A 21,818-nucleotide genomic window follows, 5' to 3' on the forward strand; every position below is an offset into this window, starting at 1 on the left:
CAATATACTGTATAATCATGCAGAAATTATGCATATCTATTCAGCTCTCCGTGTATTGGCCTATTTTGGAATTGCTCATTTAAAAGTACAAGACAACAGCTCGGCTCACAGGAAACACTTTCCACACACACACTATGCATCACATAGAGTCCATGATGTCCAGATGATGTCGAACCAACCCAGCATTTTGACTGAACATCGTGTGATTAAACAGTTTGAGGAAGAACACTTGAAGCGACTCACCACAGTGGGACGGGCCCTCTTTAACATAAAGCAGCAGCAGCTCATCGGTGTCACTTCCTATTCTTCACGTCATGTGTCTCTCGGTTTCAGCAGCTTCCTCTTTTTTGTTACGTATCAATACTGACACCTCTGTTTATTTCCTCTCGCATGCACGGAGACGACTTCACAGAGAAGCTCTTTCTGTAGTTTTCTAAGCGATTTGGTGAAGATTTAAGAATTTTCTCGGCAATGGACGGAGATCTGATTTCTCTGTCGTCCTCATTTTCGTCCTCATCAGCAGCAGAATTGTCATCAGGAAAACCAGAAGATTCAATGCCACAAAGTGAAAGCAGCCTCCCTGCGAACCACGAGGAGCCCAAATCATCTGAAGGATTATGGTATGTGTGTGTTCCATCCTCACACTAATACAGTAAATCAGGCACACATCATGTCCAGGTAAAAGATGATCCGGTCCAATGTTTATATGAGGCGTCCACGCTGTGGTGTGGTGACTAGCACTCTTGCCTCATGGCCAGAAGGTCTCTGGTTTGATTCTTGCATTTTGGAACCTTTCTGTTGTCTCCTACAGTCCAAAATTACACATTTGAGGTTAATTGTTAACTCTAAATTCCCTTTGACCATGAATGTGAGTGTGTGTATGTATGTCTATGTCCAGGGTGTACACTTCCTTTGCCCCGTGACCCTCAGTTCGAAAAACTGACATCAAAAATGGATTTTTATAGCTGTTTAGTCATCAATGGTTGGTGATAATATTTTCCATTGCTCGAGGTTAAACATCTATTCAGATCAGTTATTCTGCTCATGTAGAAGAGGTTCATGTCAGTGAGAAGAGGAATAAAGACTGACTGTGGAGTTTCCAGTGAGGTCATAAATCTGTGGGCTTCAGTTTATTGTTTCACAACAGTGATGGTTTTGTAAAAAAAAAAAAAAATGAAACCCTGCTAATAAAAGGCCATCATGATATCAGGTTATCAACCGAAAGGAACAGTTATTAGCAATAGTTTGCTCTGTGATATTTGAGTGACTTATAGTTTCTGATATGGGGACATTTCTAAAATACCCAGATTGTAATTGTGAAATCCCACAGACCTTTTCTCCGTCAGGGGTTTCAACCGTGGCCGTCGATCACCTACACACACAAACATTTCGAGAGTGATATTTGTCAGGGTTTCCCGCGGCAAGAAGAAAAGATATCATCTGCTTCTTCGTCACACGCCATGACAGTGAATTACCATACTGCTGGAAAAAAGCTGTGGCATTTCGCTGTCCTTCCAAGCCGGCGTTCGGATAAAAACTTTGTGAAACTGGGTCACAGAATGTATATCAACCGTTAAAACTGAAAGGGGAAAACGCTGCGGAAGGGAGACATGGAGCATGGTCCCAGCATGGTGGCTGAATACACAGTGCTGACGTGCCAAGATGGGGCATTGGACATGGGTCCGTATTGGCCACTAAAATTAGTTTAATTTTGCTTCATTTCAGCTTTCCCCCTTATCCCCCAAACTGCAGAGCGGATGGTTATTTATGGATGATTCACCTATTAGTGGCCATAAACAGCTTTCACTAAAGCTTTTTCATTCCCAGTTCAACCCAGAGGGATGAGAGATGGCCCGGAGTAAAGAGTTAGACAAATCATTTTGGAGGATCTGACATGCCCGTGTGGGTTACACACAAATTACAGTGTATGTTTTGGTAAAATAAAAAATATTTTCACTGTGGAGAGTTGCTCTGGGATATTATATTTTATGAAAATGTCACCTTTTCAGAAAAAGGGAAACAGCCCTTGTTCCATCTTTATCAACAATGTTTAATTCACAGGAGTCTGGAAAGGTTTTGCTGAAAATATACAATAGCGAGACATTCGGGGAAATCCAGTCGCTGCCGCTGGTGCTGAAACTATTATCTAATCAGATTGACGATTAGCTGAAATGAGCTCAAAAGATTGATGTCACTCTTAGGGTGACGTCAATCCTCTCATTTTCACAAGAAGGTGACTGAGCACGTCTTACAATGTTAAACCATTTGCACAACCTTGAGAAGACAGTGTCTTTCCTCTTGTTCATACCCTGTATGTTTCGAAATCTACTGGACTTGACCCATTTTCAGAAATGAATTGAAAAAGGGAAAAGAAATTCTGTGTTAATGCGGCATTAACTGGACGTACATATTCCTTTTTTTTTTTTTGCATTGCCTTGACCTGTCAATGCTGCTCACTAGAATTGTGTAACTCATATTTTCCACATAGCAGGAGGACACTGTACATAAGTGGATGAAAGCATGTGTTTGCGGAGGAGTTTAGCCTTAAGGGGGATGAGAGGTGATCGCGGTTTGTGATTCTTTCTTGTACTCAGCCTGGCGAGGTTACTGCAGTCCAGCAGTGTGTTTGTGTGAAGAAGCCCTGGGGGCTACAGGCAGAGCTGTGTGTACCTCCCTGAGCAGAATCCCCCTGGGTCTCTCTCTCTCTTTCTCTCCTGCCTCCCTGTCAGATGATTCTTTCAGAACTAACAACACGGCAAGTGGAATGGAAACTAGTTTGACTAATTAATCCTGCAAATGTTTCCCTTCCTTCATGTTTCCCGTCATACTTTTTTTATTATTTTTTTTAAACGATCTGACCACAGGCTCTCAATACTCAGATGCATCCAATAGTAAACAGACTTTGACTGGTCTATGTAGAGAAATGCATTACAATGAGTGTGGATGTGTCTGCCTATCTTGAGTGCATAATGTGATTGTGTGTGTGTGTGTGTGTGTGTGTGTGTGTGTGTGTGTGTGTGTGTGTGTGTGTGTGTGTGTGTGTGTGTGTGTGTGTGTGTGTGTGTGTGTGTGTGTGTGTGTGTGTGTGTGTGTGTGTGTGTGTGTGTGTGTGTGTGTGTGTGTGTGTGTGTGTGTGTGTGGGCATAATAGCTCGTATTCGATTCTCTGTAAGTGCACTCTCTGCGAGTGGGTGTTCAAAAGTGCTCTGACAGTATTTCGCGTTTACATGTGTTTGATTATTGATGGAAATCTTCCTGTAATGTCCCGTATTGAGTTTATTTAAGGCACCTGTCCTCTCGCCATGTGTAAACTGCATCTATGTTGGTTTTTATGTGTGCAGGACGGAGAACGTGGGGCCGGTGGGCGACAGGCTGCTGTCCACGGAGGAGCAGGTCACCCTGATCACTGAGAGTCTGACAGTCACCTCCAGCGACCAGGAGAAACTGCTGCTGCTCAATAAGAACACGGAGCTCCGTAGAGTCAACAAAGAGGTGAAACATCACATTGAATTGGTGCAGAATGTCCACAGGTCCACATTTTATTGCTGATGTTGGCAATTACAGTTTGTTCTCTCTGAAAACCAGAGGAGGAGGGTGGGCGTTGTGTGAAAACTGCTGCAAAGCTGTGCAAGATGATTATTTAAGACACGTTTTCACAACCTTTGCAGTCTTATTTCAATTAGATGCTGCTTAATGAAAAAGAAGGGGGAGTGAGGATCGTTTCCTGAAACTGATGGAGATTCAATGGCATAGAAAGAAAAGTGAAATATTTTTACCTCACAGGTGCCAAGATTTGTTGTGGGGACTGACTGAGAATGATGCAACTAATGATGAAATAAGTGATGCCATTGATTGCTGCAGAGGAGGCCTTTGCAGCAATGATGATGATGATGATGATGATGATGTGTCACAGCTGATGAAGCTGAATGAGGACTGGGACCAGGTGTACCGCAGCGCCACGTTGGGTTTGCAGCAGCGGCTGGAGGCTGTCAAGCTGGAGAACAATGCCATCAAAGTGCTAAACAGCAGACTGCTCCTCAAAGTGAAACATCAACAGGTAAACACAGAAACCTTCATCTTTTAAACACTTACACAATGACAAGTTGCAGACACAATGTGGAGTTTTTTTTTTTTGTTTTTATCTAACTGGTTTACATAAATAGCTTCTTTGGGCTTGTGAGATGTTTACTGGTGTTTTTGCGATCGCAGAGTGCAAAGGATTATTATGAGCAGGCGTTGATGCAAGAGTTGAAGAAGAACCAGGAGCTGCAAGAGTATATCAGGTTGCTTGAAAACAGGATGCATCAACCGGAGAGAGACTGCTCACCTGCCAAACAGGTACTCCTGCAAGCTGTCACTGTGAAAACGGTTCACCTCCATTGCAAGGATCTCCGCTTTATGATTGAATTATCCGTCATTACTTTCTCCACAGGACAAGCATAGTGCTGTGGCACGCAGTCCTACACCGTGTCCCAGCAGCAGGACCGCCGGAGGTCCCAACCTGTCACACAGCAACGTGTCTGGTTACATCCCCTCAACCCCATTTCTCTCAGCTTCTTCCTGCCCAGAGGCAGGGTGGCAGGGAAAAGGCCAGAGCAGCAGTACCCCAGTGGGAGCACCGGGAGACTCCCAGCCAGAAGTTCAGGCTTTAAAAGAGCAGCTGGAGGCTCTGAGATGTCAGGTGGGCTCCTGTCTTCAAAATAGCATCACACACACACAAAAAGGGGAGAGAAACGTGTTCCTGTCTGTAATCTGATGATTACAGAACTGATGTCAACCCACTGTTGCCAGGGAAAGATTTCCTTGGCCTTAGACTTCAATGATATGGTGAACTGCGCCACCAAGTGGTTGCTGTGCTGCTCTGAAAACCCATACACATATGAAGTATTTGCGGATAACTGTGCATGGTTTTGCTATTGGCTCACTGCCATATTGATGTCCTGTGTGAGCAGACAGAGATTTATGAGGCTGAATATCAGACGGAGCACAGCGACCACAAGCACACACAGCAGGAGAACCGACGGCTGAGGAAGAAGAGGGAGGAGATGCGCCAACAGGTGTCCCTACTGCAGGAACAGGTAGTGCTTTTCAACCGACCTACACAGGTGGGCTGCACCGTGGCGTAGTGGCGAGCACATTTGGCTCATATCAGGACAATCCTCCGATTGAGTTCAGGTTTGGGGGCCTTTACTTTGTGAATCTTCACAAAGAACTTGAGTTTCCTCCCACAGTCCAAACTTAAGATTTAGTGATTTAAATTAGCCTGTAGATAAACTGACATAAACTCCATGTTATGAACTAGTGACTTGCCCTCACCCATAGCGAGCTGAGATTGGCTCCAGTGGAACAAAACAACAAAATGTCTTTTGAAAGTGACGAAAAGCTGGACTGTCTTTTCTCAAACATCCATAGTGAATCCATCGCTAACGTTAAACAAGGTCACAGACTCACATGTGTCCTGTCAAGTAGTCGTATGGCTGAAGAAGGTTTGTAGGAAGCCTACAAGTGGCATCTATTGTAATAATCAAGATACATGTTTTTATAAAGCACTGCCACCATTGCTCCATGTACAACCTAACAGTAATTTATCTATATTTACATCACATTCAGATCTAACAATATTCAAAATTCTCCACTCCCTCCCTTCTTATCATGATTTGTTCTCACAAATATTGAAAATTCCTAACCCAATCTGACCTTGGCTTTAACACAAATCACACTCTGGTCTCAACTCAAATATCTCTACTAAAACAAGTGAACCCTTGCTTGTTTTTTTTTTTTATTAGCAGTACACTGAACTAAAATGAGCCCAGAAGCCTGAATGAAAGACTACCTATTAAGGGTTAAACAGCTCCTGGTGCAGCACATTTGTTGTTCCCTGAATGATAAAAGAATGTGTTGGGTCTTCATGCATTATTCTGATCCCACTGTGTGTTGTTCCGGTGTCGCTGCAGCTAAAGATTTATGAGGACGACTTCAGACGGGAGCGGTCTGACAAACAGATGCTGCAGAGACTGCTGCTGCAGAAAACGCCTCAGAACAAGGACCCGGTGCTCATCCACCGCTGTAATAACGAACAGCAGCTGCTAGAGGGAGACAGGAGGACGCCGGGTGCAGAGCAAAGGAAACAGCACCATCCACTCTGCCCCAAACACCCCAACAGGGACAAGGAGTGACACTAAGCCACTGAGTGCACTTCTTCAAAACACACATCTTTTTAGAACTGAACTTAAAACAAATATCAATTGAACTTATATTCATAAAATAATCAGCTCAAAAACTTGGCCTCTAGCAGGTGTATAATGACAGGTTTCCTTTTATATGTAGTGCAGGAGGCCTGTAAGTTGAAAATGAATCACTTTGGTTACATGTTGAACAACAGAATTGGCAAACCTGCTTTACTGAGAATTTAGAAGACCAAGAGTAGGGTTCATCCTCCTATTTCAATGCAAATCTCAGTCAGCGTGAATCATTACAAAGGAAGAAGAAGTAAAGCAATACAATTTTATCACTGCAACAAAGATCCTTGCTGATGGTTGTGCTCGATTTTATTCAATCAAGTTGAAATTAATGTTTTCTATTTGTATTGGCAATATCGGTTCTAAGAACTATGTTGAAACAGCATTACACGTTTCCAAATCTTCAAACAGTTAAAAACAAAAAAATCAAACTGGAAAAAGTCAAAGTTGTTTAAACAGGCCTGCATTTCATATATATTTATGAATTAAAAAATGTTTTATTTTATTTCGAAGGATGTCACACCGGTGAGACGTACATTACTGCTGGATGATTAGTTCTTGGATGGGATGGAGGGGCACGCTTGATAAAATAGCAGAAATCCTTCATTTTGTACAAAAAGACAGTGGTAGGCTACCACTTTGTGGTTCATGTTTTCTCACAAGGTTAATTATTTAATGAGGACTTTTCAGTTTATCCAGTTACCAGTTATGGTCCTACATTTTTGTTGTGACCTCAGTCTCCTCTGATCATTTACTTTATCTGTTTATTATATGTAGCACTTTTTGTAAATAAATATGTTCCTATGACAGATCATAATCAGTCTGACACTCATTTCATGTTGTATCCAGGTCATCCTTTTTATAATTCTTTTTAAAATCCAGATTTCATGAATAAACCATCAAACAGCACCCACGGCCGACTAAGTATTTTGAGGGATCTCACAGAGAATATTTCAACTCAATGCAAGTTTCACTTCAGAAAAAAGCAGTGGACAGTAAAGGAGAAAAAGCTTTGTCCTCTCTGTACTTTCACTTAAACCTCCAGACCTTCAGGACAGCTGACGACCTGAGGCACCGCGCCGGAGTGGAGGAATGAAACAGTTTACATACCTGCTATTACTAAATGTCTTTCAGAGTGAATTACATTCAACGCGTGTTGATTTATGAAATTTGATCTAAAGATATTCATTAGTTCTGAAGTCATATTTCTCAAATATCCTGGTAAAGATCTCCATTCACAATTTCCTCTTTGGGAGTGAGGATGAAGTTCTTTTGGAGCCAAAATGAACTATGTTGTCCATGTTTGCTCTATTACCTGTGTGGTTGAGCTCGGAATGACATTAGAAAGTCAGATAAGGTCTCTGGACCAGGATGTTGTCCAAAAGTAAAGGTGCAAATTTCCGATAAAGAGACGTTTTCTCTGATTCAAAAGCCTAACTTTACCAGATTTTTTTTTAAATAAGACTGATTGAAATAGGATTCTTCAAGGACACAAGTAACAACAAAGATTCCAAAATACCCCAAACTGTTGCAGTAATGATAAGAAAAGTCTCATTCATTAGTATGAACCTGACCACCCATCATGGCCCTCACTCCACCTTCACCCAGCCCCTCTCACTCCCATTACACCTCTCACTCCCATTACACCAGCCATAAAAAGCCCTTATCTTGTCGTCAATCATCAGGTCATGACTCTCTGAAATTCCGACACGGAACAGGAAAGTTCAATACGAGGTTGATGACTGGGAATGTCCATCAGGTAAATGTTTAAACGTGACGTCGTTGTTATTGAGACGGAAAATAGCTCTTGTGAGTTCTTATGTTACCAGAGTATATGAAGTCCTTTGAACGGCGCCACACCTGCATTGAAGAACAACGCACGCGTCATGGAATCATGTGGGTTTTCCTCGCTCAGAGTCTTTCACCTCATCACCTCGTCTGTGACGCAATTACATTGGAAATTATAAGATGCTGACATAGGAGGAGTTCCCAGAAGGTGCTCTGCTCAGTATTCAGTATATCATTTCTCCCTCAGAGGGTTTGGACAAAGAGACCATCAGAAGACTTAACTCCAGGTATGGAGCTTTGCAGTATTTACATATTTTATGCCTCCTGTAACAGCCTCAAATTGTCCTGAAGCCGAGATATAAAACATGACAGATCCTCGTATGGAATATTTCACCACATGCAAACTCAGTCGTCTCTATCTGTTGGAAGATGTCCCACCACATCCATCACCCCATCAAACAATCTCTGCTGCGTATATTTTGGATTCAGAAAGCCGGAGGCATCAGAAGACAAAACAGTCTAACGGATGATGACTACGCCCATGGCTGCACTGCAGGAGAGCTACAACCGGCAGGGTTTCCTCTCAGGCCTGCCTGTGCTGAATGAGATGGAGCTGAGGCAGGTCAGGCATGCCTTTTCTGCACTGGAGGAGGAATTTGGTAAGTAGCTGGCAGGGGTTTGGACATGAAGAGGAAAACAAAGCAAAAACCCGTCCGCCGAGGGAGGGACGGTGGAGAACTGTTAAAAGTTTCTGAATGACTGTGTGCATTTGTTTTTTGTTTTTTTTGTTGTTGTTTTTTTTGCATTTCCAGGTGAAGCCCACTGTCAGTACAGCCTTCATAATGTTCACCTTCAGTATCCGTGGGTGCTGGACCTGGCCAAACACCCACACATCCTGCGGGCGGTCAAAGCCATCTTGGGCCCCGATGTTGTCCTGCTGGACTCCCGATTCATCTGTAAATACCCGATACTGCCGCCTGGGAACATCCAGGAAAACAGAGACCAGGACAAACCAGATGCGGCAAACGGTCTTCCATATGTAGCCTGGCACCAGGATATGAGGTCAATCTTACTTTTGAGAGACACAGGGTTGTTTTGTTTTGTCTTATCTTGTTTGACTTGATCTTTTTGCTCATAGGTATTGGGGAATTTCTGATGGGCCAGTTCTGTCCGTGTGGCTGGCTCTGGATGACTCCCTAAAAGACAATGGAGCCCTTCAGGTCATCCCAGGTAACCAAGACGTTTCTATCCATCTGCTGCCAGTTCTTTCTTAATGCTACACTATAAAGCCTTCCTTCACTAAGCAGCTCTCTTGACTCATGATTTGTTGAATGAAACCGAATGTAATGCATTTTATGTTCACTTAAAATGAACACCACAGGGAGCCACTGCTCTGGCATGCTTCCCCATCGACAAGCCACTCGCTCTGGAAACATGCTGTCAGTCAACCAGGAGATCCCAGAGGAGCTGGTGCCGGTGGAAAAATCCGAGTTTTGCCCTCTATCAGCTGGACAGATGTCGGTGAGTTTCTTTTCTCATTTTAATGTGTTGTCATAAGTATGCCTGAGGTCAGGTTAAGAAGGATAAACTTCAAATTGCTCATACTAGATTCATGATGGACTCCTTGTCCATGCAAGTGATGTCAACACATCACAGAGGAGGCGTTGTGGCTTCGTGATCCGCTATGTTCCCACCTGTGCTTCCCCCACACAGGTAAGGCATGTGTGACTACTCATGTTTGAGCTCAGACCTGCACTTGGATTAAACTTATTTTGTTTGTTTAGGATCCTGATCGGCCCCGGAAGTTTACTGCAACACTGCTGGCATGTGGAACAGACCACTTCAATCACTTCTCTAACAAACTTGAAAATATGTGTTAGAGCTTCTCACTTACAGAAACCGTTACTTTTATCATTTTGGGGATATTTTGGACAGTTTTTATGTAATTCTACTCAATAAAACGTATCTCAAAGATATAATGTTATATTTGGAAAATAACTCAGCTGTAAAAAGATTGTGAACCATTGAAATGTTGCCACAGACTGTAAACATTTAGATGGACTGTCTCACTAAACTTTAAATAAATACAGCTATTAGATAATATTTGTGCGTTGACTCGTGTCCTTCTTTGTTCTTTCTCAAAAAGTCTCAATGTCCCTTTGTTTCTAACTGCCTTTTTAGTCTGTTGTCATATTTGGACATAAAAATAACACAAAAAAGAATTCCTGCAATCCAGATTAAGTAAAATGCATTATCTTTAATACAAATAAATCAGCTAACCCCCAATTGTTGAGGTTGCATAAACCAAATCCAACATTCAGATAATATGACAATCAGGAGAAACACAAAACACACCAGACCGTCGTAAATCCCCACAAAGCCTGACTTTACAAAAGTGTCGCTTCTTACCCAGAGCACTGCACCATTTCCAGCTTTCCCTGATACTTAAAAGGCATTTTCCTCAGGGCTGTAGAGACACTCGATGTTCTCTCTCAAAAAAAAAATATATATATTTTTTTTTTGACTAGGAACAGTTCGTTCTGTTTTTTCTCTACAAAACAGGGAGTAAAAGTTTAAATAGTCCCTCTAGCAGAGTGTCTTTGCAGGCACACAGTAGTTGAACCTTTGCTGATGTAGTTCAAAATTTACAGGTGGAACAAACGAAATTAAAATTATTACTGCTCCATTACAATTGTTTTATGAGGTACACTTTTCATTTTTAAATGTTTCAGTCAGAGTTCATGTGAATTGTAGAAAATGTCCCATAACTGTGGAATTCATGGCCCCTGCCTATAGTTAAAAACACACCAATTAAAAGGTAATTAAGCTTTATATTGCTCTGCACATAAATTATAACATAAATTGTTTGCTGGATTGTTAAATGAGCTGTCTGTCTCCTTCTATGTTGGTTGAAAATGTGAAGCTTTTGCTTTTGCTTAGTCTCAGTCACCCAATTGATGTTTTATTTGATTGTACCACAAAAACAACAGTTCCTCAGATCTGTGAAAGCTTCTTCATTGAGTGGTGAAACGGCTCCAAAATGTATGGAAGTCGAGTTTCCTTCGTGAAACAATTATGTATTACAGTATATATAATTATTATGTGTTTCAATATTTTCCTCAGCTGGAGAGAATTTCTCTATGTTCATCACCGAAACAGTCTCCTCCATGTTGATCATCATTTATAGTTTTTAAAAAAGAGAGAAACAGTTGTGACTTAGAGAGTGTGTTTATTGAGTACATGAATCACATCAAGCTTAAGTTCAGAAAAAAAGCATGAATTGTACATATTTTGTGTAAGTGAACAAACACGAGATATGAAATTCAACTCAAGCCAGTTTTAGGGTCTCTTGAACCATGACGCCGATCCCATCAAAAACTTTATGAATGGGAGCGTTGCACAGGAAGGCACAGGTGGTGACGATCTTATTTTTGACGTCAGTGTGCGCCTCCTCTACTTCTGTGTTCACATGCTTACAGCCCGTCTCCTTGATGATACCGGTTGACTCTGCATACGGCCACCTGGAGACAGAAAAACAACACTACTGAACCGCTGATCGAAATACCGCTAGTTTTGTACATTCAAACAACTCATCAAATACGCCACACACTTTTCACACTGTTTGTCGTGCCCCATGGTGACCTCACAGCCAGGCACGAGTTTAGCGGCCAGGATGGGAGCGATGCAGCACATCCCCAGCGGCTTCCCAGCCCGGTGGAAGGCCTTGATGAGCTTCTCTACTTGTGGATGGACGGTGAAGTCTTTATTCTTCACAGCCCAGTCACTCAGATTTTTACCCACGCCGAATCCTCCTGGAGAAACACGACTGGATTCATTCTTTTTTTTAATGTCACAAAAGGCGAGGTGTTGAAGCAAACAGATATTTGGTAGTTTCACCTGGAAGGATGACGGCGTCAAACTGGGCGTCGTCGAGCTTGGCCAGATCAGTGATCTCGCCCCTGGCGATACGAGCACTTTCCTGTAAGATGTTTCTCTTCCCCTCTGTCGGCTTCCCGTCGCAGTGATTCACCACGTGCATCTGATCGGCATTTGGAGCAAACATCTGCACCTGAAATCAAAACAAGACCATATTGTGTATATTTTATATGTCAATGCTGATTTCTCTGTGTCAGTCTGTTGATGAATGGATGGATGGATGGGTGGATGGATGGATGGATGGATGGATGGTTTACATCTTTTCTAGTCCTTACTTTAGCTCCAGCACGACTCAGATGGACGAGGATGGCCGAGGCCTCGTTGACCTCGGTGCCGTCATAAACGCCGCAGCCTGACAGGATGACCGCAACTCGCTTTGCCATACTTCTCATAAAACAAATGCACACGATTATTTAAAAACACTGCCAACTATAAACCTTTTACTTAATTGTACATCTTAATTTAAGAGAGTATCTCTGTTTTTGTTTTTTCTCAAATGTATAAAAACTAATAAAAAAAAAACAGTAGCTGAGCCCTGCTGCCACCTGTTGCTAAACATTAAAAATTGACCAAGCTAAGTGAGTCCCAGGGGAGCTGCTGGAGCCTGGCAGCAATGTTGACACCAGTAAACACAAGAAGCTCCGGCTGCTTTTTAAGTAATACAGCAAGGATAAACACCAGAACTTTAAATCATGCTGCACAATTATTTATCAGCCCCAAAAACAATTGATGTATTATCAATAGTTTTTTGCTGCTTATGTGTAATCACATCGTGTATATTTTAAAACAGAATCAAAAAAAGGAAATAAAGTGTTTGTTCTAGAAATGTAGTTCATAGAAAGGCATGAATGTGAGTCAATAAGGTAGAGACGCTGTAAACCAGTTTTCTCACCTTGAGCAGGTATTGTTGTGCCTTGCCTGGATTTAAAGGGTGTGTAAACGAGCTCTGCAGGAGAAGTGTGAAGACTGAAATGTGAAGCTGACTCTTTATAGCGTCTGGTCTCCTCCCACACGTTGTTGTGCACACTGAAGGTAACTATGAACCCAGGATATGCTGATTCATTCCATTCTAAAGTCTTACTGTAAACCATCGAAATGATCTGTCACTTTAAACTAGTCTAGTCCAGTATATTTAAACTTTCAGTAATAAACACATTTATTCATTGAGAGGAAAAAACAATAATTGGGTACAGTTACTCTGATCACTCTCTCTACGGCAGTGTGCAGACAATAGAGCTCTATTTAGAAACAGGGCTGCAGTGGAAAGGCAATCTGAAACCCAACAAAAGCACCTTACAACCTCACCTCCAGTAAAACCACTGATTATGGTTCATTTACAGTTCTGCTCTAATGTTGAGACGTATATCTTTAGCCTTATTGTATTTATATATGCACATTCCTAATCCGTACAAACGAAACTTGTATATTAAACAATATGGTATTGTGCTGTTTGCCCTGTTTATTATTTAATGCTGCTATTGCTTTACTGGTATTATTTAAGGTGATTTGTTATTGTATTATATATCGGAGGTTTTTTTTTTGTAATTGTAATTATTGTATGAATGACAGCACAATGTGTATTGACAAAACGACCCGCTGTGTTTTCCCGGTAAGCTACGTCAGGTTCGCTCAGGTGTCACCTGCGTGCTGACGTCACAGGCAGCGGCATATAAGCCGTCTTCTGGTCTCCGCTCTGGACTCACTCCTGTCATGGCTGAACCAGGGTCCGTGTATATGTCTCTGGGCATCCAGGGCATCTCCGGAGGTAGGTGTCATCATTTAAAAGTGTTTATTTCCTTCTCATCTTTTTTTCCCCAACCACGTGAGGCTAAACTGACTGTCTGTGATTAATGTCTAACAATTCATCAGTTCAATTGTCTGATTACAATAATGATGATTGTAATAAAAGTACTGTTTTTGAAAGCAAAACATTAAAAAGTCATAAAAACCAAATGAAATACTTTCCGTGTACATCTGGTGTTATTTAGGATAGGCTTAATAAAGTAGGCTTATTCAGTAGTGCTCTACTGAATAAATGTAAATATGAGTAAGTAGGTATGTGTACATTGGATATCAATATATTTTGTCAATATTTATATTCATACAATATAGACGTGTGTGTGTGTGTGTGTGTGTATACAGATATATAATATAGATATATAAGAAAAAATAATAAATAAATAAATAAATAGGTGTTATTGTAAACCAATACAACAGGTGTGAGTGAATTAAAACAGGGAATATTCTCTGCCTTTCTTCCATTATAACAGCTTTTACTGTTTTGGTTTATAACCAGCAGCAGCTCAGTATCATGGTTTTGTTTTACTGCACAGGTTCCCTTCTGCTTTTGGTGAATAACTACGCTGGTTCCCCTGAAAATGACTTCATCCCCCACACTGCACTTGGGATTCTGCTCCTTTTCATTGCAGCGATCTTAGCTTATTCAGGTGGGATTTTGCTTTAATCCCATCACTGCAGTTGTGCATCATAACATTCTTATTTTTCTAATCTTAATCTTAATTTGTCTTTGTCTCCTATAGGTGTCTGCCATGGTCAGGAACATGTCCGGCTGTTTTCCATTCTCTGCCTGACTGTTTCTGCTCTGTGGTGTGGCTCCGGTCTGGTGTACATCCTGGTCGGGCAGGAGGTCCTGCAGCTGACAGAGATTAGAGCTTCTCTGGTTCCTGGACTCGCAGCTTTTACCTTAGCCTTGTTCATCATAGGCAGTGTTGCACTCATAGCAAAAGAGGTTGTTCTGGGTCTTATTTCTGTAGGTATTTCCTTAGCCTGCGCCCATCAAATCGCTGCTCTGTCAGCTCTGGGTTTTGGCCAGTCTGCAGCAGCTGCCAACTACCTTCTTGTCTCTCTGGTGTGTGTTTATTTTGGTGCAGGACACCTGATTTCTATGATCACTCTTGGTAGAGTGGAGCCTCCAGGAACAGGCCTGAAGACAAAAGCTGAGGTGAAACCAGAGCAGAACTGGGGGTGTGACTACGCCATGTCTGTGGGTATAGTGATGAACTTATTGTCTGCGTCTGTAATAGCTTGTCCCCTTTTAGGTGTGGTCCCTCATCTGTCTGTCGGACATGTCCCCTGGCTGTGGACTGCTGGATTCTTCCAGTTTGGCATATGTATCCTCTTTTATCGCGCAATGGACACCCTAGCGGCTACTTTCTGTGGTTTCACAGCTCTGCTGAAATTTGCAGAAGGTTACTGTGCTTTATTGTCAGTTTTCCCCATTCGGCCTGTCTCCCCTGTTCCCTTCCCTGCCATCTTCTCTGTGCTTTTCTTCATCCTGGCTTTGTTCAGCTGTCAGAAAAGCTTGCTGGAAGGGCTCTACCAATTTTTCTTTGCAGCCTATTGTATTTCAATTGCAGCTCAGCCTCAAGGTTTCATCCAAGGAGGCACTCAGGGTGTACAGGCAGTTATATTTGTGGTTTCAGCCGGGATGCTTTTAATTACCACATTTAACATGGTCTCCAATAGGCTGATTCCCACTGGGAGGAATTATTTTAAAACTTTGGTAGCCAGGTGGCGCTGCCTTTCTCTTAGAGGAAATGACACCGTGCTGGATGCACCTCATCTTGGTTACTCTAAATATGCGGGTGCAGAGGTGTTAGGCCACGCTTGCAGTGTGCTGGCAGCTTTTGCTGTCATGTCGGCCACGGTTGGTGGCAGAGAACCTTTGACTGTGCTGGTCCTGCCTTGGGTGGTGATGGCTGGTGGGGCGCTGCAGCTGCTATGTGGATCAGTAGCTTTTGCAAGGGGTAAAACCTTTGAGAGTACAGTCTTTGTTCTCTACGGGATCATGTGGACGGTGTGGGGGCTGACACGATACGGCGGCCTGTACGGGGAAAGCAGAGGCTTTAATGTAGCTGTGGGGATCATTAGCTTCATGCTGTTTAACTGTTTAGTGACAGCTGCAGCGCTGTTCGTAAATGTTGCCTGGTTCGCCTACTCGCTCACCTTCCAGCTCATACTCATTAGCTTCATGCTGGATGCAGTTGGTGCGCTGCCTTACGGTTACGACATCGGAGCCACCATCATCTTTGGCCTTGTCAGTTTTTATTGTTTCCTGGCAAACATATTCAACGGCACGTTCCAGTCACCGCACATCCCCCTGGGAAAACCTCTAATCAAGCTGAATGGGGTTGGGGGAGGGGCAGATATCTGTCCACATGTGCCAGCTCGCAGGGCAACATCCGTCCTACAAATTTCTGGTAATATCTATCAACGACATTTAGGCCCACTTCTGGAATGAACATGAGTTGTTGTTGTTTTCTAATGCTCACCCTGAGTGCAATCGTTGTTTTTCTCGCCTTTCATCCTGCAGAAATTATGAAAAATGGTGGCATATGTGGGATGCCTACTGACACCGTCTATGTCCTGGTTGCAGCCTGCAACAGGCCAGAAGCAGTTATCAAAGCATACAAGTGAGTTTCTCAAGTTGTTTTTGTTTTTCTTTTGTCTGTAGGTATTTATTACCTTTTACTGTCTAGTACTTCCTGACTGCTGTGTTTGGTTTCAGGGTGAAAAAGCAGGCGGAGGACCGACCTATGTCCCTGTGGATCTCCTCTATCAAGCAGCTGGAGCCAGTGAGACACCTGCTGAGCCCTCTACTCATGGACTTCATGGAGGCTGCTTGGCCGTCTTCTATTAGCATGGTTGTACCCAGAGGTTGGTGCTTCTTTAGCCTATGTGCATGCATTAGATTTTGTGTTTGCGTGTGATAGTGTAGCGGTGGTTTTCACATTGTGGGATTTTTATGAGGATCTCATTGAGTTCTCGTCTCACGCAGGACCCTGGATGGACACGTTTGGCTTGGGAGATGCTGCCAAACACATCGGGACCCCACAAAGCATTGCAATCAGAAACCCCGACTGTTCTGTGGCCACACATCTCATTCAGCTAGTAAGGACCATGAATACTGATCACATCGTGTCATGGAGGTAATGAAAATCAGCTCGTGGACCCTGGAGAAATACAAATGATTAAAAAAAAAATCCTTTCAGGTCGGGCCCATTGCAGTAACATCAGCCAACCCTACAGGTGAAGCAGACACAACTCACCATAACCAGGTTTATGCCAAACTAGGAGACAAGGTTAGAGCAATCACACTCAATACAAGAAATAATTTTAGAATGGAAATGATTTAGTGTACTGACACACGTGTATTTTGCTGCTTAGGTGGATGGAGTGTTATGTGATGGACCCTCTCCAGAGAACATAGCTTCAACTGTGGTTGACTGTACCAAGATAGAAAGTGGACATATTGGTTTCTTCAGAGTGGGCCTCATTCCTAAATCCAAGGTATGGGTAAATGTGAGTGTAGAGGAAAACTCACTTGGAAGAAATAGATTGGACAGAGACAACAAACAACTTATCGTCACACAGCAAGCAAATCCACTTTTTGTAGACTTAATGGTGGCAGAAGGAACAGGTCGTGAACTTCCAGCTCCACCATCAGAGATCCTGCAAGAAAATACTCGACAGACTACAGAAAAAAATACAAATGTGTATTGCGTACAATGTTGACATATTAACGTATCAAGAGTGAGGAGAGGAGAGAATCGCACTCCGATACAGGTGGTCTGTCATCAATTTAAACCTATAGCAGCTTAATAGAGGCCAGTGACACGGGCCAGCATGGATTAGAAGCTTCAGCAAATAGTGAGGTTTTTAAGCCAAGTTTTAACAATAAAGACTGTTCAACCCTTTAATAGAGTAGAATCACTAATATCTGTGGATGTCATTTGTCTTCTTTCAAGGTTCTTCAGATCTTTGAGGAGGTTCAGAAACGACACTGTGAGGGGCAAATCAACCACGGTTTTGAATATGATTTATTTCTACCAGACATGGGAAATAACAAAACCTCAGAAGAGGACAACACAGCAACACCTGACAGAGGAAGTGGAAACTAAATACCGTCACTGTTTGACCTGGGCATGTCTGGTTCTCTGAAATGGCTCGTAGTTTTTGTGGACTGCATAAAAATGCTGCTGAAACAGAAAGTGTGATCACAAGGAACAGTATTTATTATCCCCCAGCTCTTCTTTTATATACTGTATGTTTATGCTGAATGTTTTTTTGTTTTTTTTTATTGTTCAGCTGTCACACATAAATGCGCTGTAAATATGTCCTGAGATAATTTGTTGACAATAAATCATTTCCAGGTGAAACTGCTTTTGTTTGTGTATTACTGTGATGTCCATTTCTCTAATAAGAGGTACGTATGTGTCACCCATAGACGGGAGTTTTCCAGTATGTGAAGAATCCAATAAAAAGGAGAATATTTTGGGGTAATTCCATTAGTAATGTTTCCCTCAATCACTGGGATAACAGTGTCACAAAGCACTATGTCTTGTCTTCTGCACTACTGTTGTGAACAATGGAAGAAGTCTTCAGACAATAAAGCTGTTTAGTTGGATTGTATTTACAAATTAATGAGCATTATTAAAAGGAACAAAAACAAGTGAAAAAGAAAACTAGCATTTATTTGTGAAATAACTAATCCCGAATGTAGAATACTAAAAGTAATTCACTCATTGTATATTCATTGGAAACAAAGATGTTATCATGGTTGCACATGAATATGGATTCAGCCACTACCAGTTCTGCAACCTCTACCCTTTATAGCTCTATAATTTGACCTTTAAATGATTATGTCACCATGACTGTGTCACATACCGGTGGAAAAAGTCATTGAACATTTTATTTTTCCAACAATAAAATGTGAAGTAGTTAGATATGATTTCCCCAACAGGTGGGATTCAGAAACATAAATGTGTTTAGGATGCATAATGTGTAAATATATTCAACAGTGGCTTGAGTATGATGATAATAATGTATTTTTGAGACACTAAGACTTTAACATTCAATTGTTTGTTTCCCCCACTTAAGTGACAGTGGTATTACCTTTGAATAAGTTACTCAGTATAAGTTAAGAGCGTACAGAGCTGAAGCGGAGAAATAATGTTAAAAAGTTACGTTTTAACTGCTATAATAAATAGAATATCTTAAGCTACTGAGCTATATACAGTGGGGCAAAAAAGTATTTAGTCAGCCACCGATTGTGCAAGTTCTCCCACTTAAAATGATGACAGAGGTCTGTAATTTTCATCATAGGTACACTTCAACTGTGAGAGACAGAATGTGAAAAAAAAAATCCAGGAATTCACATTGTAGGAATTTTAAAGAATTTATTTGTAAATTATGGTGGAAAATAAGTATTTGGTCACTTCAAACAAGAAATATCTCTGGCTCTCACAGACCTGTAACTTCTTCTTTAAGAAGCTCTTCTGTCCTCCACTTGTTACCTGTATTTATGGCTCCTCTTTGAACTCGTTATCTGTATAAAAGACACCTGTCCACAACCTCAAACAGTCAGACTCCAAACTCCACTATGGCCAAGACCAAAGAGCTGTCGAAGGACACCAGGAAAAGGATTGTAGACCTGCACCAGACTGGGAAGAGTGAATCTACAATAGGCAAGCAGCTTGGTGTGAAAAAATCAACTGTGGGAGCAATTATCAGAAAATGGAAGACATACAAGACCACTGATAATCTCCCTCGATCTGGGGCTCCACGCAAGATCTCATCCCGTGGGGTCAAAATGATCATGAGAACGGTGAGCAAAAATCCCAGAACCACACGGGGGGACCTGGTGAATGACCTGCAGAGAGCTGGGACCAAAGTAACAAAGGTTACCATCAGTAACACACTACGCCGACAGGGAATCAAATCCTGCAGTGCCAGACGTGTCCCCCTGCTTAAGCCAGTGCATGTCCAGGCCCGTCTGAAGTTTGCCAGAGAGCACATGGATGATACAGCAGAGGATTGGGAGAATGTCATATGGTCAGATGAAACCAAAATAGAACTTTTTGGTATAAACACAACTCGTCGTGTTTGGAGGAAGAAGAATACTGAGTTGCATCCCAAGAACACCATACATACTGTGAAGCATGGGGGTGGAAACATCATGCTTTGGGGCTGTTTTTCTGCTAAGGGGACAGGACGACTGATCCGTGTTAAGGAAAGAATGAATAGGGCCATGTATCGTGAGATTTTGAGCCAAAACCTCCTTCCATCAGTGAGAGCTTTGAAGATGAAACGTGGCCGGGTCTTCCAGCATGACAATGATCCCAAACACACCGCCCGGGCAACGAAGGAGTGGCTCCGTAAGAAGCATTTGAAAGTCCTGGAGTGGCCTAGCCAGTCTCCAGACCTCAACCCCATAGAAAATCTGTGGAGCTAGTTGAAAGTCCGTGTTGCTCGGCGACAGCCCCAAAACATCACTGCTCTCAAGAAGATCTGCCTGGAGGAATGGGCCAAAATACCAGCTACTGTGTGTGCAAACCTGGTAAAGACCTATAGTAATCGTTTGACCTCTGTTATTGCCAACAAAGGTTATATTACAAAGTATTGAGTTGAATTTTTGTTATTGACCAAATACTTATTTTCCACCATAATTTACGAATAAATTCCTTAAAAATCCTACAATGTGAATTCCTGGATTTTTTTTTTCACATTCTGTCTCTCACAGTTGAAGTGTACCTATGATGAAAATTACAGACCTCTGTCATCATTTTAAGTGGGAGAACTTGCACAATCGGGGGCTGACTAAATACTTTTTTGCCCCACTGTATATATATATATACAAATATATATACATATATATATATATATAAAACAGATAAGCACTTATAAAATATTGTGGCAGATTGTGTTTAAAGCAGAGATGAAAGGAGTACTGGAAACATATGGTCAAGCACAAATCCCCTTATATTCCTTGCATTGTACTCAATTTAAGTAAAAGTATCCCTATAAAAGATACTCAGTTGAAAGGAGAAAGTACTCTCATAAACTACCCAAAGTGGACTCTATCTTTCTTTTTAACTAAACATAATTGCGTTGCTAGAAGCAGATATTTCATGTTATTTACCTGTATACAAATAAACTTAATTTACTATGTATGCTTCAGAAGAAGGTTATTGAAGTGACTCAATGTTTCAGTTGAGAATTCAAGAGGCGTGACGCCACCATGAATTAATAATAATAATAATGATGATGATGATGATGATGATGATGATGATGATGATGATGATGATGATGATGATGCATTAAATGTGAACATTTTAGAATATTCTTTAATTTAAACAATGAGAAAATGGATTTGATTGCAATACATCTTTTGGCAATGGTAGGTCATTCTGCTGTCATAATGATATAATGCCGATCTCTTTGAGACCAGACATGACTGTTTGTGATTCCTTCCAAAATACTTCTTGATTCATTCTACAAACCAGCCAAACCCCCGCCTGATAAGAACTTGAGTCGTTTCCTGGTGGCCAGCAAACGCTTTTGACTGAAAATATTTCCTGGATCTCATTATTTTCTCAATGTTGATAATTAACTCCTTTGTATTGACTTTGTCACGAAACCAGAAACTACTGAGATAAACTGAAACTCAAAGCTCTTGTACAATCAAATGTCCAGGACTTTATAACAAACTTCTTTATAGTACTTCTTTTGTTCCCAGGAGAGAGTATATTTATTCTTTGTCCTCAAAAAAAGCCTCTGTAGAGACTCCATTAGCTCAAGTTGCACACTGTCCACTGAATTCCTCCTAAATTCAGTGGACAAAAGAGGAAATGTGATGAATGTAATTCAATCCACTGGGGCTATACAACTTAAACTTGAGCTTGAAAGAAAACACTTTTTCCATGAAACACTTTAAAAAAGGATACACCTCATAGTAGAATGAACTCTGAACTCTGACGTGTGTAGAATAGCATTACACTTTATTTTACAGCATATTTTGAACAAAGAGAATTTTATAGAAACTTCATACATGACT

The 21,818-nt window shown here is 41.6% G+C and overlaps 4 protein-coding genes across 5 annotated transcripts; 3 read left to right on the top strand and 1 right to left on the bottom strand.

Annotated features, from left to right (window-relative positions):
• The first annotated feature begins 365 nt into the window (after positions 1-365).
• Positions 366-7,376, top strand: LOC308111206 (uncharacterized protein). The gene is made up of 7 exons (XM_080466020.1): positions 366-620; positions 3,341-3,491; positions 3,913-4,056; positions 4,209-4,337; positions 4,432-4,680; positions 4,952-5,077; positions 5,954-7,376. Exons 1-7 carry the CDS (start codon positions 472-474, stop codon positions 6,173-6,175), a joined length of 1,170 nt encoding a protein of 389 aa, XP_080322146.1. The 5' UTR covers positions 366-471; the 3' UTR covers positions 6,176-7,376.
• A 1,179-nt stretch (positions 7,377-8,555) lies between these two features.
• Positions 8,556-9,906, top strand: LOC308111317 (ectoine dioxygenase; the record flags this gene model as incomplete). The annotated part of the gene is made up of 6 exons (XM_080466180.1): positions 8,556-8,685; positions 8,839-9,088; positions 9,165-9,256; positions 9,408-9,547; positions 9,635-9,739; positions 9,811-9,906. 6 exons carry the CDS (start codon positions 8,556-8,558, stop codon positions 9,904-9,906), a joined length of 813 nt encoding a protein of 270 aa, XP_080322306.1.
• Positions 9,907-10,548: 642 nt separating this feature from the next.
• Positions 10,549-12,953, bottom strand: LOC308110845 (glutamine amidotransferase-like class 1 domain-containing protein 3, mitochondrial). The gene is made up of 5 exons (XM_080465452.1): positions 12,855-12,953; positions 12,238-12,346; positions 11,924-12,095; positions 11,637-11,838; positions 10,549-11,547 (listed from the first exon to the last, which is right to left on the bottom strand). Exons 2-5 carry the CDS (start codon positions 12,343-12,345, stop codon positions 11,355-11,357), a joined length of 675 nt encoding a protein of 224 aa, XP_080321578.1. The 5' UTR covers position 12,346; positions 12,855-12,953; the 3' UTR covers positions 10,549-11,354.
• Positions 12,954-13,582: 629 nt separating this feature from the next.
• LOC308110846 (uncharacterized protein) lies at positions 13,583-18,138 on the top strand. 2 transcript variants are annotated; one of them, XM_080465453.1, is made up of 9 exons: positions 13,583-13,727; positions 14,296-14,409; positions 14,503-16,182; positions 16,296-16,395; positions 16,491-16,639; positions 16,761-16,873; positions 16,975-17,064; positions 17,150-17,272; positions 17,731-18,138. In XM_080465453.1, exons 1-9 carry the CDS (start codon positions 13,673-13,675, stop codon positions 17,881-17,883), a joined length of 2,577 nt encoding a protein of 858 aa, XP_080321579.1. In that variant the 5' UTR covers positions 13,583-13,672; the 3' UTR covers positions 17,884-18,138. The 2 variants fall into 2 exon arrangements, with proteins under 2 accessions (XP_080321579.1, XP_080321580.1); XM_080465454.1 differs by lacking the exon at positions 14,296-14,409 and having other exon boundaries at positions 13,664-13,727.
• Positions 18,139-21,818: the final 3,680 nt, after the last annotated feature.

This window comes from Lipophrys pholis, assembly GCF_963383615.2.
Source record: "Lipophrys pholis genome assembly, chromosome: 6".
NCBI classification, from domain to species: Eukaryota; Metazoa; Chordata; class Actinopteri; order Blenniiformes; family Blenniidae; genus Lipophrys; species Lipophrys pholis.